The 22,457-nt window shown below is 41.1% G+C and overlaps 1 protein-coding gene across 3 annotated transcripts in view; it reads right to left on the reverse strand.

Annotated features, from left to right (window-relative positions):
- EFL1 (elongation factor like GTPase 1) overlaps positions 1–22,457 on the reverse strand; it is a 182,668-nt gene that overhangs the window by 108,012 nt on the left and 52,199 nt on the right. For all 3 annotated transcript variants that reach the window (XM_075207900.1, XM_075207902.1, XM_075207901.1), the window contains exons 13-15: positions 10,885–11,021; positions 8,127–8,305; positions 2,826–2,961 (exon numbers count right to left, since the gene is read on the reverse strand). In XM_075207900.1, the coding sequence (XP_075064001.1) occupies positions 2,826–2,961; positions 8,127–8,305; positions 10,885–11,021 (452 nt within the window). The remainder of the gene's footprint in view (positions 1–2,825; positions 2,962–8,126; positions 8,306–10,884; positions 11,022–22,457) is intronic.

Genomic DNA, 22,457 nt, shown 5'->3' on the forward strand with positions numbered 1-22,457 from the left:
CAATGCTTAATATGACTTGGGTATAATAATATGGGAGTATGTACTATGCCTAGGATGTGCAAGTTGAAAATGGTGATCTGAGGTGGGAAAAGCAGTAGCCCATAAGCAAAGCAGAAGCTGCTTTTGGGGGAGTGCAAGTAGTGCAACAGAAGAGACACACACACACACACACACACACACACACACTATACATCTTGTACATACAAGATAGACTGAATGAATGAACTGGTTTGTACAGCTTTGTTAAGTTTGTGAGGCAGCACTGAACTGATCACTTTCAAAACATCCAAATAATGAGATTGCCTTCTGCTGTAATAATTGGACATATTTACTTTTTAGCTGATCGAGAATATCACATTCCCCCACAGAGGTTTCCTCAAGCTCTGAAAAGAGACCAACTTAAAAAGAAAAGAAAAAAGAAACTCGCACATCTGGAAGAAATTCCAATTTTCCATGACATGGTCTAAGTTTTGGAAACTTAATTTCCACTATATTTCACATGAACAGATGGCAGACAAACACGTCCTATTTTTAGCCCATTTTATCACTGATTGGATGTTTACAAAAACGCTACAAAATAGAAGAATAATTTTCTGGTAACACTTAAATACTTCCCTGTATACAATCAAAGTAGACTGTGTGATATCCTAATCTGTACAATTATCCATTCTAATCCATACACACAACTCAACTTGTAAAGATCACATTAAATTACTAGATAAATATATAAGCAGCAAAAATTTTAAAAAAATATAAATATATATGCAAATTTTTCTGCTGTTCAAGAAGTGTACAATGCAAAAACAAACCTGTGTATCACAAGCTCAATGAAAACCTATACAAATGTAAAAGTATAATGTACATTTTATAACCATGTTTAAAGGCAGCAGTCTATAAACAATTTCAATTTTCAACTCAAACTCTCCTTACTATCAAAAATCTACACAGTGACAAAGTCTCTGAGGAGATGTCAAACTGTATACCACGGCCAATGCTTCATTATATGGGATAGCTATTGATCATTACTATACTATTTTTTTCTTTAACATACCAGTAACGTGGATTTAAAGGCAAGCTGCATTGTAATAAGTAGTCAATCAATGCCAGTTAAGTGTATAACATAAATAAATATCCCACAAAATGTAGGTTTCAACAAAAGCAATTATTTATTTTTCCAAACACCTTGAAAGCAGAAAACCATTCCATTACTAATGTACAGTGAGAAACAATACTACTAAATAGCTACATAAAAACTTTGGTACCATCACCTAACATGCATTGTTTTCATGGAGAATCAATCCTACCCTCCCTCACACACTGTACACATGGAGAAACATCCCTACCCTCCATCACACACTGTACACATGGAGAAACATTCCTACCCTCCCTCACACACTGTACACATGGAGAAACATCCCTACCCTCCCTCACACACTGTACACATGGAGAAACATCCCTACCCTCCCTAACACACTGTACACATGGAGAAACATCCCTACCCTCCCTCACACTCTGTACACATGGAGAAACATCCCTACCCTCCCTCACACACTGTACACATGGAGAAACATCCTACCCTCCCTCACACACTGTACACATGGAGAAACATCCCTACCCTCCTAATACACTGTACACAGAGAAACAATCCTACCCTCCCTCACACACTGTACACATGGAGAAACATCCCTACCCTCCTAATACACTGTACACAGAGAAACAATCCTACCCTCCCTCACACACTGTACACATGGAGAAACAATCCTACCCTCCCTAACACACTGTACACATGGAGAAACAGTCCTACCCTCCCTCACACACTGTACACATGGAGAAACAGTCCTACCCTCCCTCACACACTGTACACATGGAGAAACAGTCCTACCCTCCCTCACACACTGTACACATGGAGAAACAGTCCTACCGTCCCTCACACACTGTACACATGGAGAAACAGTCCTACCCTCCCTCACACACTGTACACATGGAGAAACAGTCCTACCGTCCCTCACACACTGTACACATGGAGAAACAGTCCTACCCTCCCTCACACATTGTACACATGGAGAAACAGTCCTACCCTCCCTCACACATTGTACATGTGTAAGTCATCTAGGTTAAACACACAGTAAACATTTCTGCCATCCTGAAACAATCTGTATTCAAGGTACAGAAAAACCTTTGAGTCACCATTTACTTGCAGGGAGAAGTAATGTAGGCTCAACATACAGAAATCATGAGTGCCATCATATAATGTAAATGAAGAAGAAATCTGTATTATACATACATAAATAAATAACAAAACCTCGACTATGACATCATGTCTTTTCTTAAATTGAAGTGCACATAACTTATCGTTGAAATACCGACGTCAGAATTCATTGGTCATACAGATATATGTATATAATATACAAATGAAAATATTTCCTGTACATAAGACCAATTAAGGGACATATGAAATGAAAAATACAATGGTTATGATATTGTTTCTCTGAATTGTGCTGAATTTATAAATGAATTTCAAAATCAGGCAATACATTATGAATGAACTCATTGGAAGGTCAAAACAAAATTCATCATTTCTCAACATTATACCATACATGGAAACTTTCAAAACTTTATAAATAAATAATAATAATAATATATATATAGTTGAAGTTCATGGCACTGAATAGCGGAGGGGGGGGGGGGGGGGTTAAGATGTGATTAAGCCCGCCCCACCATTCAATGACATGAGTTTTGGTGAATTTTGGTGAATCAGAGAGTTTGCAAGTACGTATTATACAATCATTGGGGTGTGTGGGGGGGGAAATAGCAGTAAACCATACCCAAGATATTGCCTGCAGGTACTTCATCCAGGTCTTCTAGTTCACGGCCCATGAGGAGATACAGGTTGTCCAAAGTGCAGCAAGCCATGTGAGGAATAGCAGTGATGTCTGCAGTGGACGGGCACTCGGGTGGCAGCTGGAACAGACAATATGCATAAAGTGATTTGTGAAAAAATAATCAGGGATCACCTCCTCTTCCCTTGCTTGCCATTTCCATTTCCTCCCAGTTGGTGCTACGGTCTCTCATGACCCCTCCCTCTAGAATGTAAGCTGTCGCGGGCAGGGTTCTCTCTACCTATTGTCCCATGTCCGTTTACTGTCTTGACTCCCCCGCACATCCTATCATGTCTTTGCTGCACTCTGTGAGACTCCCTATAGCATTACGCACACTCATCTGTGCTACTTATATGCAAGTCTCCTCTATTTGTTATTTGATTCTGCACCCAGCGCTACGGAATCTGTGGCACCTTACTAAATGATAATAATGATAGGATGTGGACCCACACGGTCTCTACGTACAATTTAGCCCCCAATTCATGGCGTATGACGCTGCTATGGAATAACCCCTCTTTCACTCCTGGACTTTGCCCAGCCCAATTCTCCCACTGGACACGTGGTGTCATTATTTTTCTTTTCGATGTAGCGCCATTTCAATTCTTTCGAGGACATTCAAACGCAATTTCGATTCCCATCATCTTGCTTCTTTCAATACCAATAACTCCAACATTTACACGACACTATCAGACGTACAGTCAATGATATACATTTAACTTCCCCTCTGGTCTCCCTCTGTCATCTACGCTCCCCTTCCAGAGGCCTTATCTCTGCATTCTATTGCCTCATTGTAAAACATTAAAGCCCCCCTAAGGACCACCATGAACTGAAATAGGACGACGACATGGGGGAGTCGCTTCCCCCTGAGGAATGGGATATAGCAATATACAAAAGCTCAAATGGCGCGACTCTGGAAAAGGTCTACAATGCTGCTCAGAGTAGCAGGGGATGTCCCACCCCTACAAACAACAATATATAGTAATATACCAGGTCATCCCCATTGAGCTGGCATCAATATGGTCAAGACGGTACCCTGTCCCATGTATGGTGGCACTGTCCGAAACGGTTTCCCTTTTGGGAATCGATCCACCGTAATTTTCATCACAACGCATGATCTCTCTTCCTCCATCTCACGCTTATTCTTTGCTGTCTCATTCAATTCCCAAAATATCAAAACAAACTCAGAAACTCATCACACACATTCTTAGAGCTGCTAGATGCCAAATTGCACGTTTTTGGAAAAATTCAATAACATTATGCAATAACATTTAATGCTTCTTGATTCATGGTGCTTCAGGGGTGGTATGAATGTAAGTAACGTTTATGCAGACTCAAAAAATAAAAGAGGAAAAGTCCAGAAACTATAAACCTCAAGAGGTTTTGTATAAACAAAAAAATATCAGAAAATATCTTGTACCCAGAACCTGCGCCATGAAAGGAATTCTCGCAGTTGTCCATCAGCCAAAACATGTGTCATATACATGAGGTGCAATTCATTTTTAAATTCGGACTTAAATAATAAAAACGAGTCACTTTCTTTTCAAATGGACTCTCATGTCTTGTTACTCTCAAGAATAATGAGTATGATTAAATAAACAGGAATAATATGGACATACAAGACTGCCATTACTTGAAGACCACACACAGACACACACTATGTATGGGATAATGAACCCCTACTGTGAAGTATAAGGATATTCAAAGTCACACAGGCGTTTTGCGACCATATAAAAACAGTCTGCCGACCAATTGCTTTAATAAAAGTCATGGAATTGCCCCTGTAAGATCGGATGTTAAAAAAATAATGGTGATTTAAATACAGGATTACAGATAAAGTCACAAACTGTTGAAATAACCTAATATCAGACTTCAGTTTAATAGGGGGAAAAAAAAGCAACTGCAACTCAACTCAAATCAGTCTCACGCTGACTTCCAGTAACAGATACAATTACTATAACAGGATCTCTGCGCTAGGCCAGTCTCAGTGCTAACCCTTCAAACTTATCAACTGAACACCGAGCAGTCAGCAGACCTGGAAATGTGAAAATCCTTCAACTGCTGAAATCATAGTAGGTAATTGATTTAGTCAAGTCTAGCACATAATCTTCTGTTAAATCATGCACAACAATCTTGCAACAAATAGTGACCATTACACACTGGATCAAATTGTTTTCCCTTCTTTCCAAAGAATTCCAAGCAGAAATATTGTCCAAGTGCCTCACATAGGTCTATGAAAATGTACATACCAGAAAACGTGAGAAAAGAAATACAAACAGCAAGTGTAAAAAACATAATAAATGACTCAATCGTTACAATTTAATAATTTATTTTTTTCATTATTGTTTTTTAGGTCAGGTACCCATTGTGGTTTTCCTTTAAAACTTCAAGTTCAAATGCCAGTGAAACCACATGTCGCACACAATCGCTGGTGAAGGCAAGTTATATGCATTGAATGGAGCAGACAGCTTGCAGTAAACCCGAACACAAGTGGTCATTGAAAGGAATGGTTTCCATTTTCAGATGCATTAAACACTGGACCAACGTTACAAATGCCGATATAATGCACAAAGTTCACACTAGGACAGTGTTGGCTAACCTGTGACACTACAAGTCCCAGCATGCTTTGCCAATATATAGCAGCTTATTGCTGGAATGGTTTACTGGGACTTGTAGTTTCACAACACCTGGAGTGTCACAGGTTAGCCAACACTGCACTAGGGAGTATGAGTGTTTGTGGTGGGGGGAGGGATGCCTTGGGTCATGCACCGGCAGAACACGTACACCTGGGAGAGGTGCTGGTTTGTAGAATGACCAATAAGCTGAGCACTGCCCAGGTAACCTGATCAACAAACAGAGCACCCTACTCCAATTAATTAGATGGGGAAATTCCTCCCCCCCACTACAAATATTCCAATGCTTCCCATGGAAGGTTTACTTATAAGAGGAAGCCAGGCCAGGAGTGAGCTCTCTACCCTGACAGTCTGACTTGCTTTAAGTTTCCAGACTGCCCCATGCTCTCTCCCGACCTAGTTTCCGCCATACCTCACATTTCTCCTGCTGTGCAGTCTAGAGGAAGCCGGCCTGAGAGAGGCAATTGTATATAAACAAACGCTCAACTAAAATCTATCTCCCAAGCCAACAGGGAAAGTTTTCGGCTAACTAAAGGAAAAAATAAACAACATGAGAGGACCTGGTGACAGGCCCTCTTTAAAGATTTCAGCTGAATTGCAGCTCTTGCGTAAAGGTTACGTTTATGATACATGGCTTGTGAATTTTCATGCCTGAATTGGTCTTCTGTTAAACAGGATATAAACCAGCCGATATCATGCAGGACGCACACTGACATTGCCGCTACATGCTCTTAGTGTAATGTGAGCAGATTTTATGATTTAATATGATGCCATAAGCAACATTAAAAAATGACAACTTATACTATAATGAGCTGGATTGATTTCCCTTGAAATGGAACACAGCCATAAAACATATTTTGATACATTACAAAGGTGGATGAACAAGCTATATCTCTCTCCCTTTCAAGTCAAGACAGCTAAGTCTCCTTAGAAAGCCATTCATAAACTGTTCACACATTTCCAGGAACTTCTCTCCTACGAGATAAGTCACAGGGGGCCATTTATAAACTGGCAGGACAATGCTTCTGTGACATACTAAAGATTTTACAGATCATGCACTTGTATGGATGAGAGCACAGCACATCGCTTGCGTTAAGCGCCACTTGCATTTTTTAAACCAGCACTGCAAATACATTCCCGTGATACCATATCGCAAAATGGTTTGTTTGTTTTTTTCCCTTACATTATGTCGTGCCAAAAGGAGGACTCATCTGTATGAGTAATATGGGTTATTAAAGAGACAACCAATGGCAGCCAGCAGCAGGTAACAGACATAAATGACAACTGTTTAAATGTACTATAAGACATCCCCACCAACCTGCATGCTCAGTGGAGATCAACAGCAATATACATACACATGCACTGTCCTTTAAGAAGAATAGTTAACATTTGGATAGGGACAGTTTTGCTTTTTGTTTTTCTAAACACTGTAAGCTTTCCACTTACCCTTCTGTGAGCCATATGGCAAATCAGCAGTTATAAATATGCATCAATTACAAGCTACAAAATGAATGACTGACTATTCCAGGCAATTCAGTCAATTTCCTTCTGGTCACATGTAAAACCGTGAAGACTGTTTTTCCCCCACATATAAAAATGGTCACCAAACACACATTGAACTGAACTTTTAACAATAGGATTAAAGTCTGCCCAGCTGTACATTAATCAGTTGGAAATAAATAGCTGTGGGTGGTATTTTGAGACCATATGCATGTTCTGAGACAGTTTAGACTAGCATCTTTCCCTCCAGAAAGTGGTTACAGGCAGCACGTTTCATGAGCGGAATAAACAATATTTGAAATTAAGCAGATCTGCTACCAGCAACAAGGATCTTAAACATTCACTTAGATTTTGTCCAGCGGCACCTCCAATTACTTTCCGTGTAGTACTGGAGGTTTAGCTAAAGGATATGGTCACAGATACTATCGCCAGGTCTCAAAGTTATTATAGGACATCATTTATTAACATTACACCAGCAAATTCCGTAGCGCTTTACAATTGGAAGACAAGAGGGCCCTGCACAAGCTTACAATCTATAGGATATCTCCACTATTTGTTGTATTCAGTAGAGTCCTGTTACTTACATAAAGCCGGGCACCTTAGTTCTCTCCGTGGCAAGGGAATGCTTGAAATAAGGATTTCCCCCACTACAGACAGAGAGCCAAGCAACAGCAAGGGTGATTCACAGAGGCCCCACTTATAAGTGCTGGGACACTACCAAATTCAACGAATAGACCCCCACTGATAAAGGGACTTTTTCAGTCAAATTATTAAAGTGGAAAACCCCTTTGGTCAATGTTAACACGCGAAGCATATTAAACTTTGTTTAAAAGAGGCAGACATAGACATGTTGGGGAGTCGAGCCGTGGCAACACAGAAGAACGTCAACTTGCCATTACCGAAGTGAGCAATGCCATCCAACATCTCCAGTAAACAAAAAACATCAACCTCATCTGTATGCAGGATTGAATGAACATCCATTGGCCAAGGGTTGTGAGACACACGTCAGAGTCCCAGGAAAAAGAGCTACATGGAGAGGTGCGTAGGGCGATTTTTGTTTCACCATAGTCGAGAATACTGCTATAAAGTGGCTGAAAATGAAAAGAAAATAAATTACCTTGAGCAGTGCTTCCACGGGATCGTATTTAGGTCCCAAAACGAATATCCTTTGCCCTCTGCGCACTACACCACTGAAGACCCGAGCAAACGCAATAAAATAACTTTTACTCTCTGCTTCTTGCTTCTCCAGCTGGTGCATCAAGTTTTCTCTTTCATTTGTCATGGTTTGTGAATCACCTGTGACATGATTAAATTAAGGAAAAAACAAACATTTTTTGTTATATAAATTAATAAGGCATAAACAGATGTATACAGAGGAAATAATTTGATATTTTACAGATGTAACCTTGGACTTCCATCATGACAGTAAAGCTGATGGGCCTCATCACTGGTCCCACTAGTGAGTATATTGTAGACTGCTCGCTAGACTTAGAAGGCATGTTAGGATGCCAGTAAGGTCAGCGCGCTTTTCTGCTTCGGGAGGGCATGTTCTAAATAAAAATGTCTTCACCCATTAACCCAAGAGAGTGACTGTGTAATTAATAAGCTAAACTCTGCCCAGGTAAACGGTTTAGCAAACCGGAGACGGTACAATGGTTGGAACAGAATTAAAAACTTTTTTCTTAAACATCTATTAATACCTAAATAATATGAATAAATATCAATAAATTAATAACAATTAATAACATAAGCAATTAGAAAAAAAAAAAAGAACCAAATATCTAAGGTCCCATGATGACAAGTTTGCTTTGAAGTGGAAGCCAACCAAGGGGGTTGGGTTCCGGGCCAACTCTTCTGCCCGGTTGAGCTGTCAGCCTGCACTGTGCTCTCACCGAATGAGGTTCTTCTCTTTTCTTCCCCATTGACCCTAGTATTAGATAAAGAAGGCTATTTTATAGCCATTATAAATAATCATTAAATATATGGATTTTCTGATTAAAAAAATAAATAAAGTTTAAATAAGAAATACATAAAGCACGTCTCATCCACTAAAAGGGTTCATGTTCTCTACCATTTGGGCATCCTATTTTTTACTAGTGGGCAGGCGTGCCAGCTGCACAGTGCTATGGATCAGTTCAGAAGAAGTACTTTTCAACTTCTTCCACAAAATGGGAAGTTTTCCAAACATGTTTGTGGAGGATATGCATTTTCACGCTGGATCAAGTTCTATTCTAGGATTAATAATTTGCTGAAGCTGCAGCAACCATTAGCATAGCAGACAGCCATAATTATGGGCAGGCTGAAGGAATTAATGATTTGTTTTATTTGATTTTGAGTAGCAGCAGATCCTGCTTCTCTGGTTAGAAAGTGTTAAATAGACCTATAAGGGTTAACGGTTTTATAGGCATTTCTAAACAGATTTTAGCTGCATATTTGCCTTCTCAATCTACAAACATTTTGTTTTAAATATGTCAAGAGTTTCTGTTCTGCACCACCTTGTTTAGGGAATTACCTTAAATGTTTGCCAACCTCAGCACTCAGACATTAGCTGTTTTTATATATATTTTTTAATAGACCTAATATAATCAGCATCTCAGTAAAACTATTACAGCAATTTGAATTACAGTTTCAAAACAATGATTTAACCAAATAAACCTAAAATACAACTTGGCTTATTAAAAAAACCAAAAAAAAACAACACTACAAGCAACATTTACAATAATACATGTAAGTTTCAGAAGCTCTAATGAAATTAGGATTCCAGAGCTAATGATCTGTGTATGAGAAACATAGAATTTGATAGCAGATAAGAACCACTTCGCCCATCTAGTCTGCCCAATTTTTAACCTATAATAACCCTCCAACCCTACTGAATCCTTAGTTCTTTGTAAGGATAGCCTTATGTCTATCCAACATATGTTTAAATTGCTCTACTATATAAGCGTATGCCACTTCTGATGAGAGGCTATTCCACGTATCCACTACTCCTTTTTAAAAAATTCCTCTGAACCTTCTTCCCTCCAGTGTCAGTGCATGTCCTCGTGTTCTAATACTTCTCATTCTTTCAAGAATGTTTCCCTCCTGTATCTTGTTAAAACCCTTGATATATTTGAAAGTTTCTATCATGAGAGAGGACCGTGCAGTTTTAAACCATGGAGCAGGACTCTGTTCAATAAAGATCACATCAGTGCATCAAAAGTGCACATTTGCTTTTGAGACGCTCAACAGGACGTAAATTTAGTGGAGTCCTGCTGAGTGCATGAAAACAGCATAACGAAGGCATCAATAGTGCACATGCACTTTTCACCCATTTTTTGATAAACTGAACAGTACTCCATTCATTGATTGCATTGCTCACCTCCGCATGAAAAAAACGTCACACTTGTTTTACCTATGCACCACCAACATTCTGTCTAAGTCTATTGAAGCATGCCGACAGTAGCCATCTCTCTGTTGCTGATAGCAGAGAACAAAAGCTTTCTCTCTGCTGCACAGTAAATGTAAAAAGAAGGTCAAACATTCTTAGTTCTGTAAGGCTAAGGAAGCATTTACGTATATATTTGGGAATATTATTTTTAAGTTAAATTGAATTTTAAACTTAACATTCTTTAAGCTGTGTCCATCATTTATGTCAGTCTGACATAAAAAAGTTACTGAACTCATAGCAGCAAATTAGTAATCACATACACCTCACAATACCTAAACAACTAATTTGTTTGTAATTATGCAGCTTGCAGACTGGTGTCAGCAACTGTAAGCAAGTTACTTGGATTGTAATGGTGTGTAATTGCTGTCTGTGTGGTGGGAACATTCAGCGATTACATAGAACTCACTTAAGACTAAAGGGAATAAAGGTAGCAAGAACAGACACTTGCCTTTGGTGCTCTCACTGTTTACTTGACATTCAGCACTGGAGGGAGCCTGCTCCTGCCCCTGATTGGTTGCCATCTTTTCAGCATGTCTCTGTCTTGCAAACTCTCGTCTCAACGAAATTTCTTCCTGAGTTAATGGCCTGCGAGAAGTAGAGGTACAGCACTGCTAATCAACTGAGAATTACTGCTTCTTCATTTCTTCATTTGAGCATCTAACAATTAAGTGTAATACACAGAAGTATTCGCTACATATACAGTATACTTTCCTGGCCAGGGTCACCAACTTACAGTAAAGGCAGACAAATAATTATGGGCTTAACCAATATTTGGATCTTGTGACGTTACAGGATCATTAACATGTAATATTAACATTGCTTGTCTTTTAGTGACACCTCTTCTGAATGGTAAGCACTGGACAAATCAGGCAAACTAGATAAAATCCTGTAACAAGTATATTTTTATACATCTGTCACTTAAAAATGTACCTGTCATGCCAACCTTACATTAATAAAACACATTGAGTAAAAACTCAATAGTAATATTCAAGCATCAGCTATAAAACGGTCTCTCTTCCTAGCTGTGTAGAAATTATGGTGTTTGAATGCAGGACATGTAAACATAAAGGTTTAAAGAAACACAGCATTGGATGGCAAAAAAAAACCCTACATGTCAGTATAATCTTCTTGTGTGTGTTTAGTTTGTTTTTTTATATTTTATAATTTAGCCTGAATGATAGTCTTATGTTTGTTCCATACATTCTGTTTCTATATGACTCCCAACTTAACTGCTGGGAGATTAATGAACCATTCTGGGAAACAAAAATATCCGCTTTCTTTTCAGTCTCCCTCCCATTAAGTCTCTTATTTTTACTGCTTACTTGAACTGTTGATACTTCAATATAAATGTTTTAAATGTTTGTATCATATGTCCCTTCTCTCTATTGTCCTGTGTATGCAGCCCATGCACATTTTAGTCGTCTTGCACTCTTTCTTCAATTTTATTAATGGCTTTATGGAAATATGGTAACCAAATCCGCACACAGTACACAGGGTGACTTTATAACCTCCCTCATCCTGCTATTAATACTTTTTTCTATACAACCAAATATTCTGCTGGCTTTTCCCACTGCTCGATACCTTCATATCATATGAAACCAACCCCATGTTCATTGTTGTGGTTTGTGTACATTACATCCCCCATTCATTTTATATTGCGTTTGGATTTGTGTGTTCCACATGCATTATTTTACTTTTTGATGGATTAAATTTAAGATCTCGTACTTCATCTCATTCCTCTATATTCTCTAAATCACTACTCTTTTTGATTCACTCCTTCTGGAGTATTAACCCTGTTACAAATCTTTGTGTCATCTGCAGACACATATTTACCTTATAGACCACTTGGAATATCACCAATGAATACATTAACCACACATGGGAACAAACAACAGTGCAGGATACACGTCCTGTTTTGTTTAAGGTGCAGTTGTGTGTAGGTGACAAGTTCTCTGATGCAGAGGCAGAACTAGTGAGCCATGGCAGTCCTGGCAAGCCCTGCTGTCAATAGTAAAGTTGGAGTAATGCCTAACTGCAATGTACAGTTTTTAACGCACCATTATTTTTTTTTTTTTTACCGAACCTGAGCAGTAAAACTATGCCATCGATCTGTGTCTGGTAGCTCCAACCACTTTGCCTTAGGTAGACTGTAAATCAGCTTCTGATAGGGGATGTCTGTGGGCTGAAAAATGTAATGAACTTGCATATGTTCAGGGGGCATCCTAAAGGCTGTGTGTCTAGCACTGGCTGAGTATGTAGCACCAGCCCAGCACTTCAAGAAGCGAAAGTGGCAGCTGTTACTGGGAGATCCAAGGAAGGCTCCAGCAGGGAAGGAGACACATTTACATCAATGGTGTTTAATGAAATGTTGTACAAAATCTAAGCAGTACATAGAGGAAGTAAACATGAGGGTAGGGAGGGGTTAGAGAGGGTAAACGGACACAGTGTTAAAACATGACCAGTTGCTAATATATCATAATGCACAACACAGCATTCTCACAATTCTAAACTAACAATCTACCCAAACATGTTATAAGTAGGGATGTGCACTGGCGACTTTTGAGGTCTCGTGTTTTGTGTTTTGGATCCGGATTTTCGTTATTTTTGAGGTTCGGATTTGTCTCGCAAAACACTTGACGAAAGGTCTCGGTTCGGATTTAAGGTATTGGATTCGGAATTTTTTTGAAAAAAACATAAAAAGTTTAAAAATCAAGTTTTTGGGCTTATTTTCACTCCTAGGCTATTATTAACCTCAATAACATTCAATAACAAGCATTTCCACTAATTTACAGTGTATTCTGAACACCTCACAATATAGTTATTAGTCCAAAACGTTGCAACAAGGTATCTTTCTGGACTGCGTAGAGGAGTGGGTCACCACAATATATATTAAAAACCCTGAACTTTTATGATTCGCACCAATAAATGTACCTGGACTGCGTAGAGGAGTGGGTCACCACAATATATATTAAAAACCCTGAACTTTTATGATTCGCACCAATAAATGTACCTGGACTGCGTAGAGGAGTGGGTCACCACAATATATATTAAAAACCCTGAACTTTTATGATTCGCACCAATAATTGTACCTGGACTGCGTAGAGGAGTGGGTCACCACAATATCTTAAAAACCCTGAACTTTTATGATTCGCACCAATAATTGTACCTGGACTGCGTAGAGGAGTGGGCACTGGGCACCACAATAAAATATATAAAAAACCTTCAACAGATCTGCATTACACTACACATACGGCTGCTCCTCCATCCTCTCCATCATATACATGTTGGAGTTTTAGCGTGTGACAACCTCTTGTTTTTGATAATGTCAGTGCATTTTGAATATTTTTCAATTTGCCCCACACCACTGAATGTACTTTATCTATGATACGCAATACGCATCTATCTATCTTGACTGCGTAGTGTGGTGGCCCCGGTACACAATTTGGTACCGAGGCCACAATATAATTAAAAAACCCTCCACGTGTCTGAATTCCACCAAACAAGTATCTGGACTGCATAGTGGGGTGGCCCCGGTACCCAATTTGATACCGGGGCCACAATACCTCCTCCAAACATGGTACAGACAATTCGTCATTGAGATCCCAGACAGACAGGGTCAAAGTGTTATTGTTTGACTTTGTAAACCCAAAAAACTGTCCCTGTTGCACATAGTCATGCAATGAAGACTGACTTTTTCATTTAAAGGCACGATCTTTCAAGTGTAGTGTTTGTAAGTCTAAGTCATATTATACTTTTGGTAAAATTGGTTTATTTTGTTCCTCTTTATGGTAATTAGTAATAGAATTAAAGTATGAAATAGAATTAAAGTATGAAATAGAATTAAAGTATGAAATAGAATTAAAGTATGAAATAGAATTAAAGTATGAAATAGAATTAAAGTATGAAATAGAATTAAAGTATGAAATAGAGTGGTATAGAGTTGTAGTGTGGTATAGATAGAGTGGTCCACACAATATAATAATAAAACCCTCAACTGGTCTGAATTCCACCAAACAAGTATCTGGACTGCGTAGTGTGGTGGCCCCGGTACACAATTTGGTACCGAGGCCACAATGTAATTAAAAAATTGGGCATCAACTGTCACCGTTGTTTAATATCTGATACACCTAAATATGGACTGCACAGTGGAGTGGCCCCGGTAGTAAATTTGGTGCCGGGGCCACAATACCTCCTCCAACTTCCAAGTGTAGTGTTTATAAAGACAGACAGCGTCGAAGTGTTATTAGTTGACTTTCTTAACCCTAAAATTGTCCCTGTTGCAAATATTCGTGCAATGGACAGTTACTTTTTTATTGAAAGACTCAAGCTTTCAAGTGTAGTGTTTATAAAATATAAACAACAATACAGTAGTTTTAGAGCACGTCAATACCTCTTGTTTTAAATTATGACACGGCATTTTACTTTTGGTTTAATTTCTTGTATTTTTTTAAATTTGGTTTTACTTTTTGAACATGGCAAACGACTGTTGATTGGTCATATAATGCCAAAAAAAAAAGGTCCAAGATGGAATTGTCCTTGGGCCCTCACACCCACCCTTATGTTGTTGAAATAGGACATGCACACTTTAACAAACCAATCATTTCAGCAACAGGGCCTACCAAACAACTTTGGCTGAAATGATTGGTTTGTTTGGGCCCCCACACCAAAAAAGCTATTCATCTCTCCCTGTACAGACTAAACAGGCTCTACTGAGGCAAGATGTCGTCCTCATCCTCAACCTCTGATTCCTCTCCCCCTACAGTGTGTACTTCCTCCTCATCACACATTATCAATTCGTCCCCGCTGGACTCCACAACCACAGGTCCCTCTGTAGTATCTGGAGGGCAGTGCTGTACTTCATTGAGGAATTGATTATTCATTTTTATAAACATCATTTTTTCAACGTTGTGAGGAAGCAACCTCCTTCGCCGCTCACTGACCAGGTTCCCCGCTGCACTAAAAACTCTTTCCGAGTACACACTGGAGGGGGGACAACTCAGGTAAAATAGAGCCAGTTTGTACAGGGGCTTCCAAACTGCCTTTTTTTCCTGCCAGTAACAATATGGACTGTCTGACATGTCTACTTGGATGGTGTCAGCAAAGTAATCATCCACAATTTTTTCTATTGTGACAGCATCCAATGCAGCGAGAGTAGACATGTCTGCAATGGTTGGCAGGTCCTTCAGTCCGGACCAGATGTTATCAGCATCCCCGCCAGTGCCTCTTTTGGGAAAACTGAGCTTTTTCCTCGCAGCCATAGATGTGGAAGAAAATGAGGGTGGAGCTGTTGGCATGTCACGGTCCTCTTCAGAGGACAATCTCCTGACCAGCAGGTCTTTGCACCGCTGTAGACTTGTGTCCGCCGGAAACAGACACAACATACGCTTTAAACCGAGGATCGAGCATGGTGGCCAGAATGTATTCCTCTGACTTTAAAAGAGTGACCACCCTCGGATCCTGGCAAAGCGTACGAAGGGCTACATCCACAAGAGCTACATACTTGGTGTAATCGCAATGGTTTACCAGCTCCTCCCTCACTTTCTCCAGCTGCTTCTGCAACAGCCTGATCAGGGGAATGACCTGACTCAAGCTGGCAGTGTCGGAACTGACTTCTCGTGTGGCAAGTTCAAATGGCTGCAGAACCTTGCACAACACGGAAATCAGTCTCCACTGCGCTTGACTGAGGCGCATCCCCACTCCTTTGCCTATGTCGTAGGTGGCTGTGTAGGCCTGAATGGCCTTTTGCTGCTCCTCCATCCTCTGCAGCATATAGAGGGTGGAGTTCCAGCGCGTCACAACCTCTTGTTTGAGGTGATGGCAGGGCAGGTTCATGCTTTTTTGATGTGCCTCTAGTCTGCGGTAGGCACTGGCTGAATGCCGAAAGTGTCCAGCAATTTTGCGCGCCACCGCAAGCATCTCCTGCACACCCCTGTCACTCTTGAGGTAATGCTGCACCACCAAATTAATGGTGTGGGCAAAACATGGGACGTGCTGGAAATTGCCCATATTTAATGCCCGCACAATGTTACTGGCATTGTCTGACACCACAAATCCCCATGAGAGTCTAAGTGGGGTAAGCCACTGGGAGATAATTTCCCTCATTTTCTCTAATATGTTGTCAGCGTTGTGCCTCTTATTAAAGCCTGTAATGCACAATGTTGCCTGCCTTTGCATGAGCAGCCATTTTGTAAATGCTGCTACTGATGCAGCTGTTGCTGTTGCTGCGGAAGGGGATGCATCTACCCAGTGGGCTGTCACAGTCATATAGTCCTTCGTTTGCCCAGAACCACTTGTCCACATGTCCGTGGTTAAGTGGACAGTGGGTACAACCGCATTTTTAAGAGCACTGAGGACACTTGATCGTACTTCTCTGTACATTTTTGGTATCGCCTGCCTAGTGAAGTGGAATCTCGAGGGGATTTGGTACCGGGGACACAATACCTCCATCAACCCTCTAAATCCCACTCCACTGATGGCGGACACCGGGCGCACGTCTAACACCAACATTGCAGTTACAGCCGCAGTTATACGCTTTGCAATAGGGTGACTACTATCGTATTTTGTGGTCATGGCAAACGACTGTTGGACGGTCAATTGTTTTGTGAAAGACTTAGCGGTCTTACGACTTCCCCTCTGGGAAGATGACCGACTAACAGCAGCAACAGCAGCAGTGGCAGTAGTAGGCGTACCGCTGCAGGATTCCTCGGATGAATCCCGTATTGAGGAGGACTCAGTCTGGCTGCTGACTTGGGCTGCAGGACTGAATCTGATGGAGATTGTGGAGGAAGTTGACGAGGAGGGTGTTGCTGGTGTGTATCCAACTGGACCACAGGATTTAGGTGTCCCTGTACCGATGAGGGTCCTAGCCCCAGTTCCTGAACTAACCACTGAACTATGAAGGTTATTCAGGTGACGTATAAGGGAGGATGTTCCTAGGTGGGCAAGATCCTTACCCCTGCTTATTTGAGCTTTACATAAGCTACATATGGCCATACATTGGTTGTCTGGATTTGGATAAAAATAACTCCAGACCGAAGAGGTGCATTTTTTGGTCTTCTGACCAGGCATGACGATGGGCTTTTTCATCCCATGGACATCAGCTGTTTCCCCCCCTGGTGCCTCATTTACAATAACCACATCACCATCCTCATCATCAAGTTCCTCCACAGCGCCAGCTACATCATCAATAGCCTCTTCCCGAGCCACCTCTTCCCGTACAGTGATGGGAAGGTCAGGCTTGACAACCACCAACACCCTTGGACTCGCCTTGGGGATTTGTGATAATTTCTCTTTAGAAGGCAGAGTTGTTTGCTGTTTTGTTGCCGACAGCATAACTCTCTTCAATTTTTTGTAGGGGGGGGGGGAGGAGGAGGAGGGCTAAGATCCGTGGGTGAAGCTGAACCACTAGTCATGAACACGGGCCAGGGCCTAAGCCGTTCCTTCCCACTCCGTGTCGTAAATGGCATATTGGCAACTTTACGTTTCTCCTCAGATGATTTAAAGTTTCTCTTTTTGCTACATTTTCTTAACTTGGGCTTTTTGGATTTTACATGCCCGGTACTACGAGATTGGGCATCGGGCTTGGAAGACGACGTTGATGGCATTTCATCGTCTATGTCATGACTAGTGGCAGCAGCTTCAGCATTAGGAGGAAGTGGGTCTTGATCTTTCCCTACTTTATCCTCCAAATTTCTGGTCTCCATTATATGTAGCACAAGATACTGCAGAATGTGTGAACTTGGTAATATTGCAGTACCAATGGACTTATACTGCTGTATTGTTTTTACAAATTTGGTTATAATTATTATATATTTTTTTTTTTTTTTTAAATTTTTTATTTTTTTTTACTTTTTTTTAATTTTTAAAAAACTTGGGAATAGTGGGGAAAAAACTATGCCCTTAGAAGCACAGAGCACAGGACACAGCACCATTGGACTGAACAGGACACGGCACAGGACCCAGCAGCACTACGGAACTCAGCAGGACAGAGCACAGGACACAGCACCACTGGACTGATACTGCAGAATGTGTGAACTTGGTAATATTGCAGTACCAATGGACTTATACTGCTGGATTGGTTTTGCAAATTTGGTTATAATTATTATATATTTTTTTTTTTTACTTTTTTTTTATTTTTTAAAAACTTGGGAATAATGGGGAAATAACTATGCCCTTAGAAGCACAGAGCACAGGACACAGCACCACTGGACTGATACTGCAGAATGTGTGAACTTGGTAATATTGCAGTACCAATGGACTTATACTGCTGGATTGGTTTTGCAAATTTGGTTATAATTATTATATATTTTTTTTTTTTTAAATTTTTTATTTTTTTTTACTTTTTTTTTATTTTTTAAAAACTTGGTAATAATGGGGAAATAACTATGCCCTTAGAAGCACAGAGCACAGGACACAGCACCACTGGACTGAACAGGACACGGCACAGGACCCAGCAGCACTACGGAACTCAGCAGGACAGAGCACAGGACACAGCACCACTGGACTGATACTGCAGAATGTGTGAACTTGGTAATATTGCAGTACCAATGGACTTATACTGCTGGATTGGTTTTGCAAATTTGGTTATAATTATTATATATTTATTTTTTTTAAATTTTTTTATTTTTTTTTACTTTTTTTTTATTTTTTAAAAACTTGGTAATAATGGGGAAATAACTATGCCCTTAGAAGCACAGAGCACAGGACACAGCACCACTGGACTGAACAGGACACAGCACAGGACCCAGCAGCACCACTGACCTCAGAAGGACACAGCACAGCACACAGCAGCACCACTGACCTCAGAAGGACAGAGCACAGCACACAGCAGCACCACTGACCTCAGAAGGACAGAGCACAGCACACAGCAGCACCACTGACCTCAGAAGGACAGAGCACAGCACACAGCAGCACCACTGACCTCAGAAGGACAGAGCACAGCACACAGCAGCACCACTGACCTCAGAAGGACAGAGCACAGCACACAGCAGCACCACTGACCTCAGAAGGACAGAGCACAGCACACAGCAGCACCACTGACCTCAGAAGGACAGAGCACAGCACACAGCAGCACCACTGACCTCAGAAGGACAGAGCACAGCACACAGCAGCACCACTGACCTCAGAAGGACAGAGCACAGCACACAGCAGCACCACTGACCTCAGAAGGACAGAGCACAGCACACAGCAGCACCACTGACCTCAGAAGGACAGAGCACAGCACACAGCAGCACCACTGACCTCAGAAGGACAGAGCACAGCACACAGCAGCACCACTGACCTCAGAAGGACAGAGCACAGCACACAGCAGCACCACTGACCTCAGAAGGACAGAGCACAGCACACAGCAGCACCACTGACCTCAGAAGGACAGAGCACAGCACACAGCAGCACCACTGACCTCAGAAGGACAGAGCACAGCACACAGCAGCACCACTGACCTCAGAAGGACAGAGCACAGCACACAGCAGCACCACTGACCTCAGAAGGACAGAGCACAGCACACAGCAGCACCACTGACCTCAGAAGGACAGAGCACAGCACACAGCAGCACCACTGACCTCAGAAGGACAGAGCACAGCACACAGCACCACTGGACTGATACAGCACAGCACAGCACAGCACAGCACAGCACAGCACAGCACAGCACAGCACAGCACAGCACAGCACAGAGGACCACCTAACACACCCTCCCTCTACCCTGATCAATGCCCGAGTGAAGATGGCGGCGACTAGCGGGGAATTTATAGGATCCGAGTATCGCGAGATCCGACAACGGGATTATGAGTCAGAGCCTCAGTTTCACTTTTGAATTTGGCGCCAATACCCGGATCTGTCTCGGATCCGACTCGGATCCGCAACGTTCGGGTGGGCTCGGATTTCATAAATCCGAGTGCGCTCATCCCTAGTTATAAGTCAGTTATAGGAGGGCTCATTAAGGCAACACACTTTTAGACTGGCTCCAGCACATAAAACACACTAGGAAACAAGTAATAGTGATACAAATATACATGGTTCATATTAACACTGATTTTTCAGCCTGAATCATAAAAAAAAAAATAATAATTTAAGAGTTTAATCAAATCCTCTAAAAAGACCTTTTGTAGACACATTTCACATAAATGCGAGTGTCTAAAAGTATCACAATGAACAAAAACATGCAGTCATGGTCAAGAGGTTCCGCTGTTAAGACCAAACACGAGAATGGGGAAGAAATGTGATCTAAGGCTCTTTGACCATGGAATGATTGTTGGTGCCACATGGGGTGGTTGGAGTATCTCTCAGACTGGTGATCTACTGGGATTTTCATACACAACAGTCTGTAGAGTTTGCAAAAAATGCTGAGCAAAACAAAAAACATCCTGTGTGCGGCAGTTCTGTGAGCAAAAACACCTTATTAATGAGAAAGGTCAGAGGAGAACGGCCAGACTGGTTCAAGCTAACAGGAAGGTGACAGTAACTAAAATAACCATATGTTACTACAGTGGTATGCAGAAGAGCATCTCTAAATACACAGCATGTCTAACCATGAAGTGGATGGGCTGTAGCAGCAACAGAAGACCACACCAGATCCACTCCTACCAGCTAACAGGAACCTGAAGGCACAGTGGGCATAGGCTCACTAAATCTGGACAGCTGAAGAACGGAAAAAAACGACATCTGGACTGAAGAACCTCAATTGCAGATGGTAGGGTCAGAATCAGGCGTAAACAACATGAATCCATGGACCTATGCTACCTTGTGTCAATAGTGCAGGCTGGTGGTAGTGAAATTATTTGGGGAATGTTTTCTTGGCACACCAGTGTTCTCCCCATCACCTATTTCCCAAGTGCTGCACCCGACTGTTTTTACTTGCCATCCGGCTCTTTGAACCCAACAGTCTTATTATAATATAATAGGAGAAACAATGGTTTATTCTAACAGGCACTATGTGAACACTACAGCCAGTAGTGTGTGTTAGACCGCTGACCACCAGTCTGACCAATCCTGGCAGGTGTGGGCAATAACCTCCAACATTTTTCATTATTATTGCAAAGTATTACAACTGAAAACACCAATTGAGCATTGTTAAAATGCCAGAGCAGGAGGGAATATTTCTAGCATCTTGTTGAATTCAGGCTGTTCTGGGGGTAAATGATGGTCCTACCTAGTACTATAAAGGTGTACCTAATAAAGTGACCCCTGTATACGTGTATATATATGTATATGTGTGCGTATACGGTACTTTGCGGCCAATGTCAGAAACACAAAACTCTTTTTCTTTGTCTTGAACATTTCTGAGAGGCACAAAAAAAAAAAAAAAAGTTTGCCCTGCAGATTAAAACAGGTTAGTATTTGGTGCCTTGCACTGCTACACATAATACTGCAGAAGAATACTCAGTGGATGGCCGATTTATCTGCACGAGCAACATCATGATCTTGCCAATAACTAGTGACATGTCTATAACCTGATAGGACGAAGAAACATTGCTGGCTCATGCCAAACACCGGTTTTAAAATGATACATTGTAACTACCCACTAGATGGTGCAATTTTGGTTTATTGCTTAGTCCGATTTAATTTTATCAGAGTAGAGCAAGCACTGCTGCAGGTCACCAACAGTAGAGGTAGTCATTCGTCAGTGCAGAATGATTTATACACTAGGCCAGGCTTGGCCAACCTGTGGCTCTCCAGGTGTTGTGAAACTACAAGTCCCAGCATACCTTGCCAACTATTGGCTGGCCATCTACTGGCAAAGCACACTGAGGCTTGAACTTTCATAACACCTTGAGAGCCACAGGTAGGTCAGGGCTGCACTAGGCTGTAAAGAACATTGATAGAACACTTTTTTTAAATTTAGTAAATCCTCTCCATTAATAATTGCATTTAAGATGTAGCTTTAGGATATTATGTTCACCAAGTTCCCCCACAATACTGGTTTTTGATCAACAATCTTCCTATGATAATAATTCTCATGAACCAGGATCAGATTTTCCAAATCAACAAACAATTATTGAAAACAAAAATCCTACTGACCTCTAC

The sequence above is a fragment of the Mixophyes fleayi genome, chromosome 4, assembly GCF_038048845.1.
Source record: "Mixophyes fleayi isolate aMixFle1 chromosome 4, aMixFle1.hap1, whole genome shotgun sequence".
NCBI lineage: Eukaryota > Metazoa > Chordata > Amphibia > Anura > Limnodynastidae > Mixophyes > Mixophyes fleayi.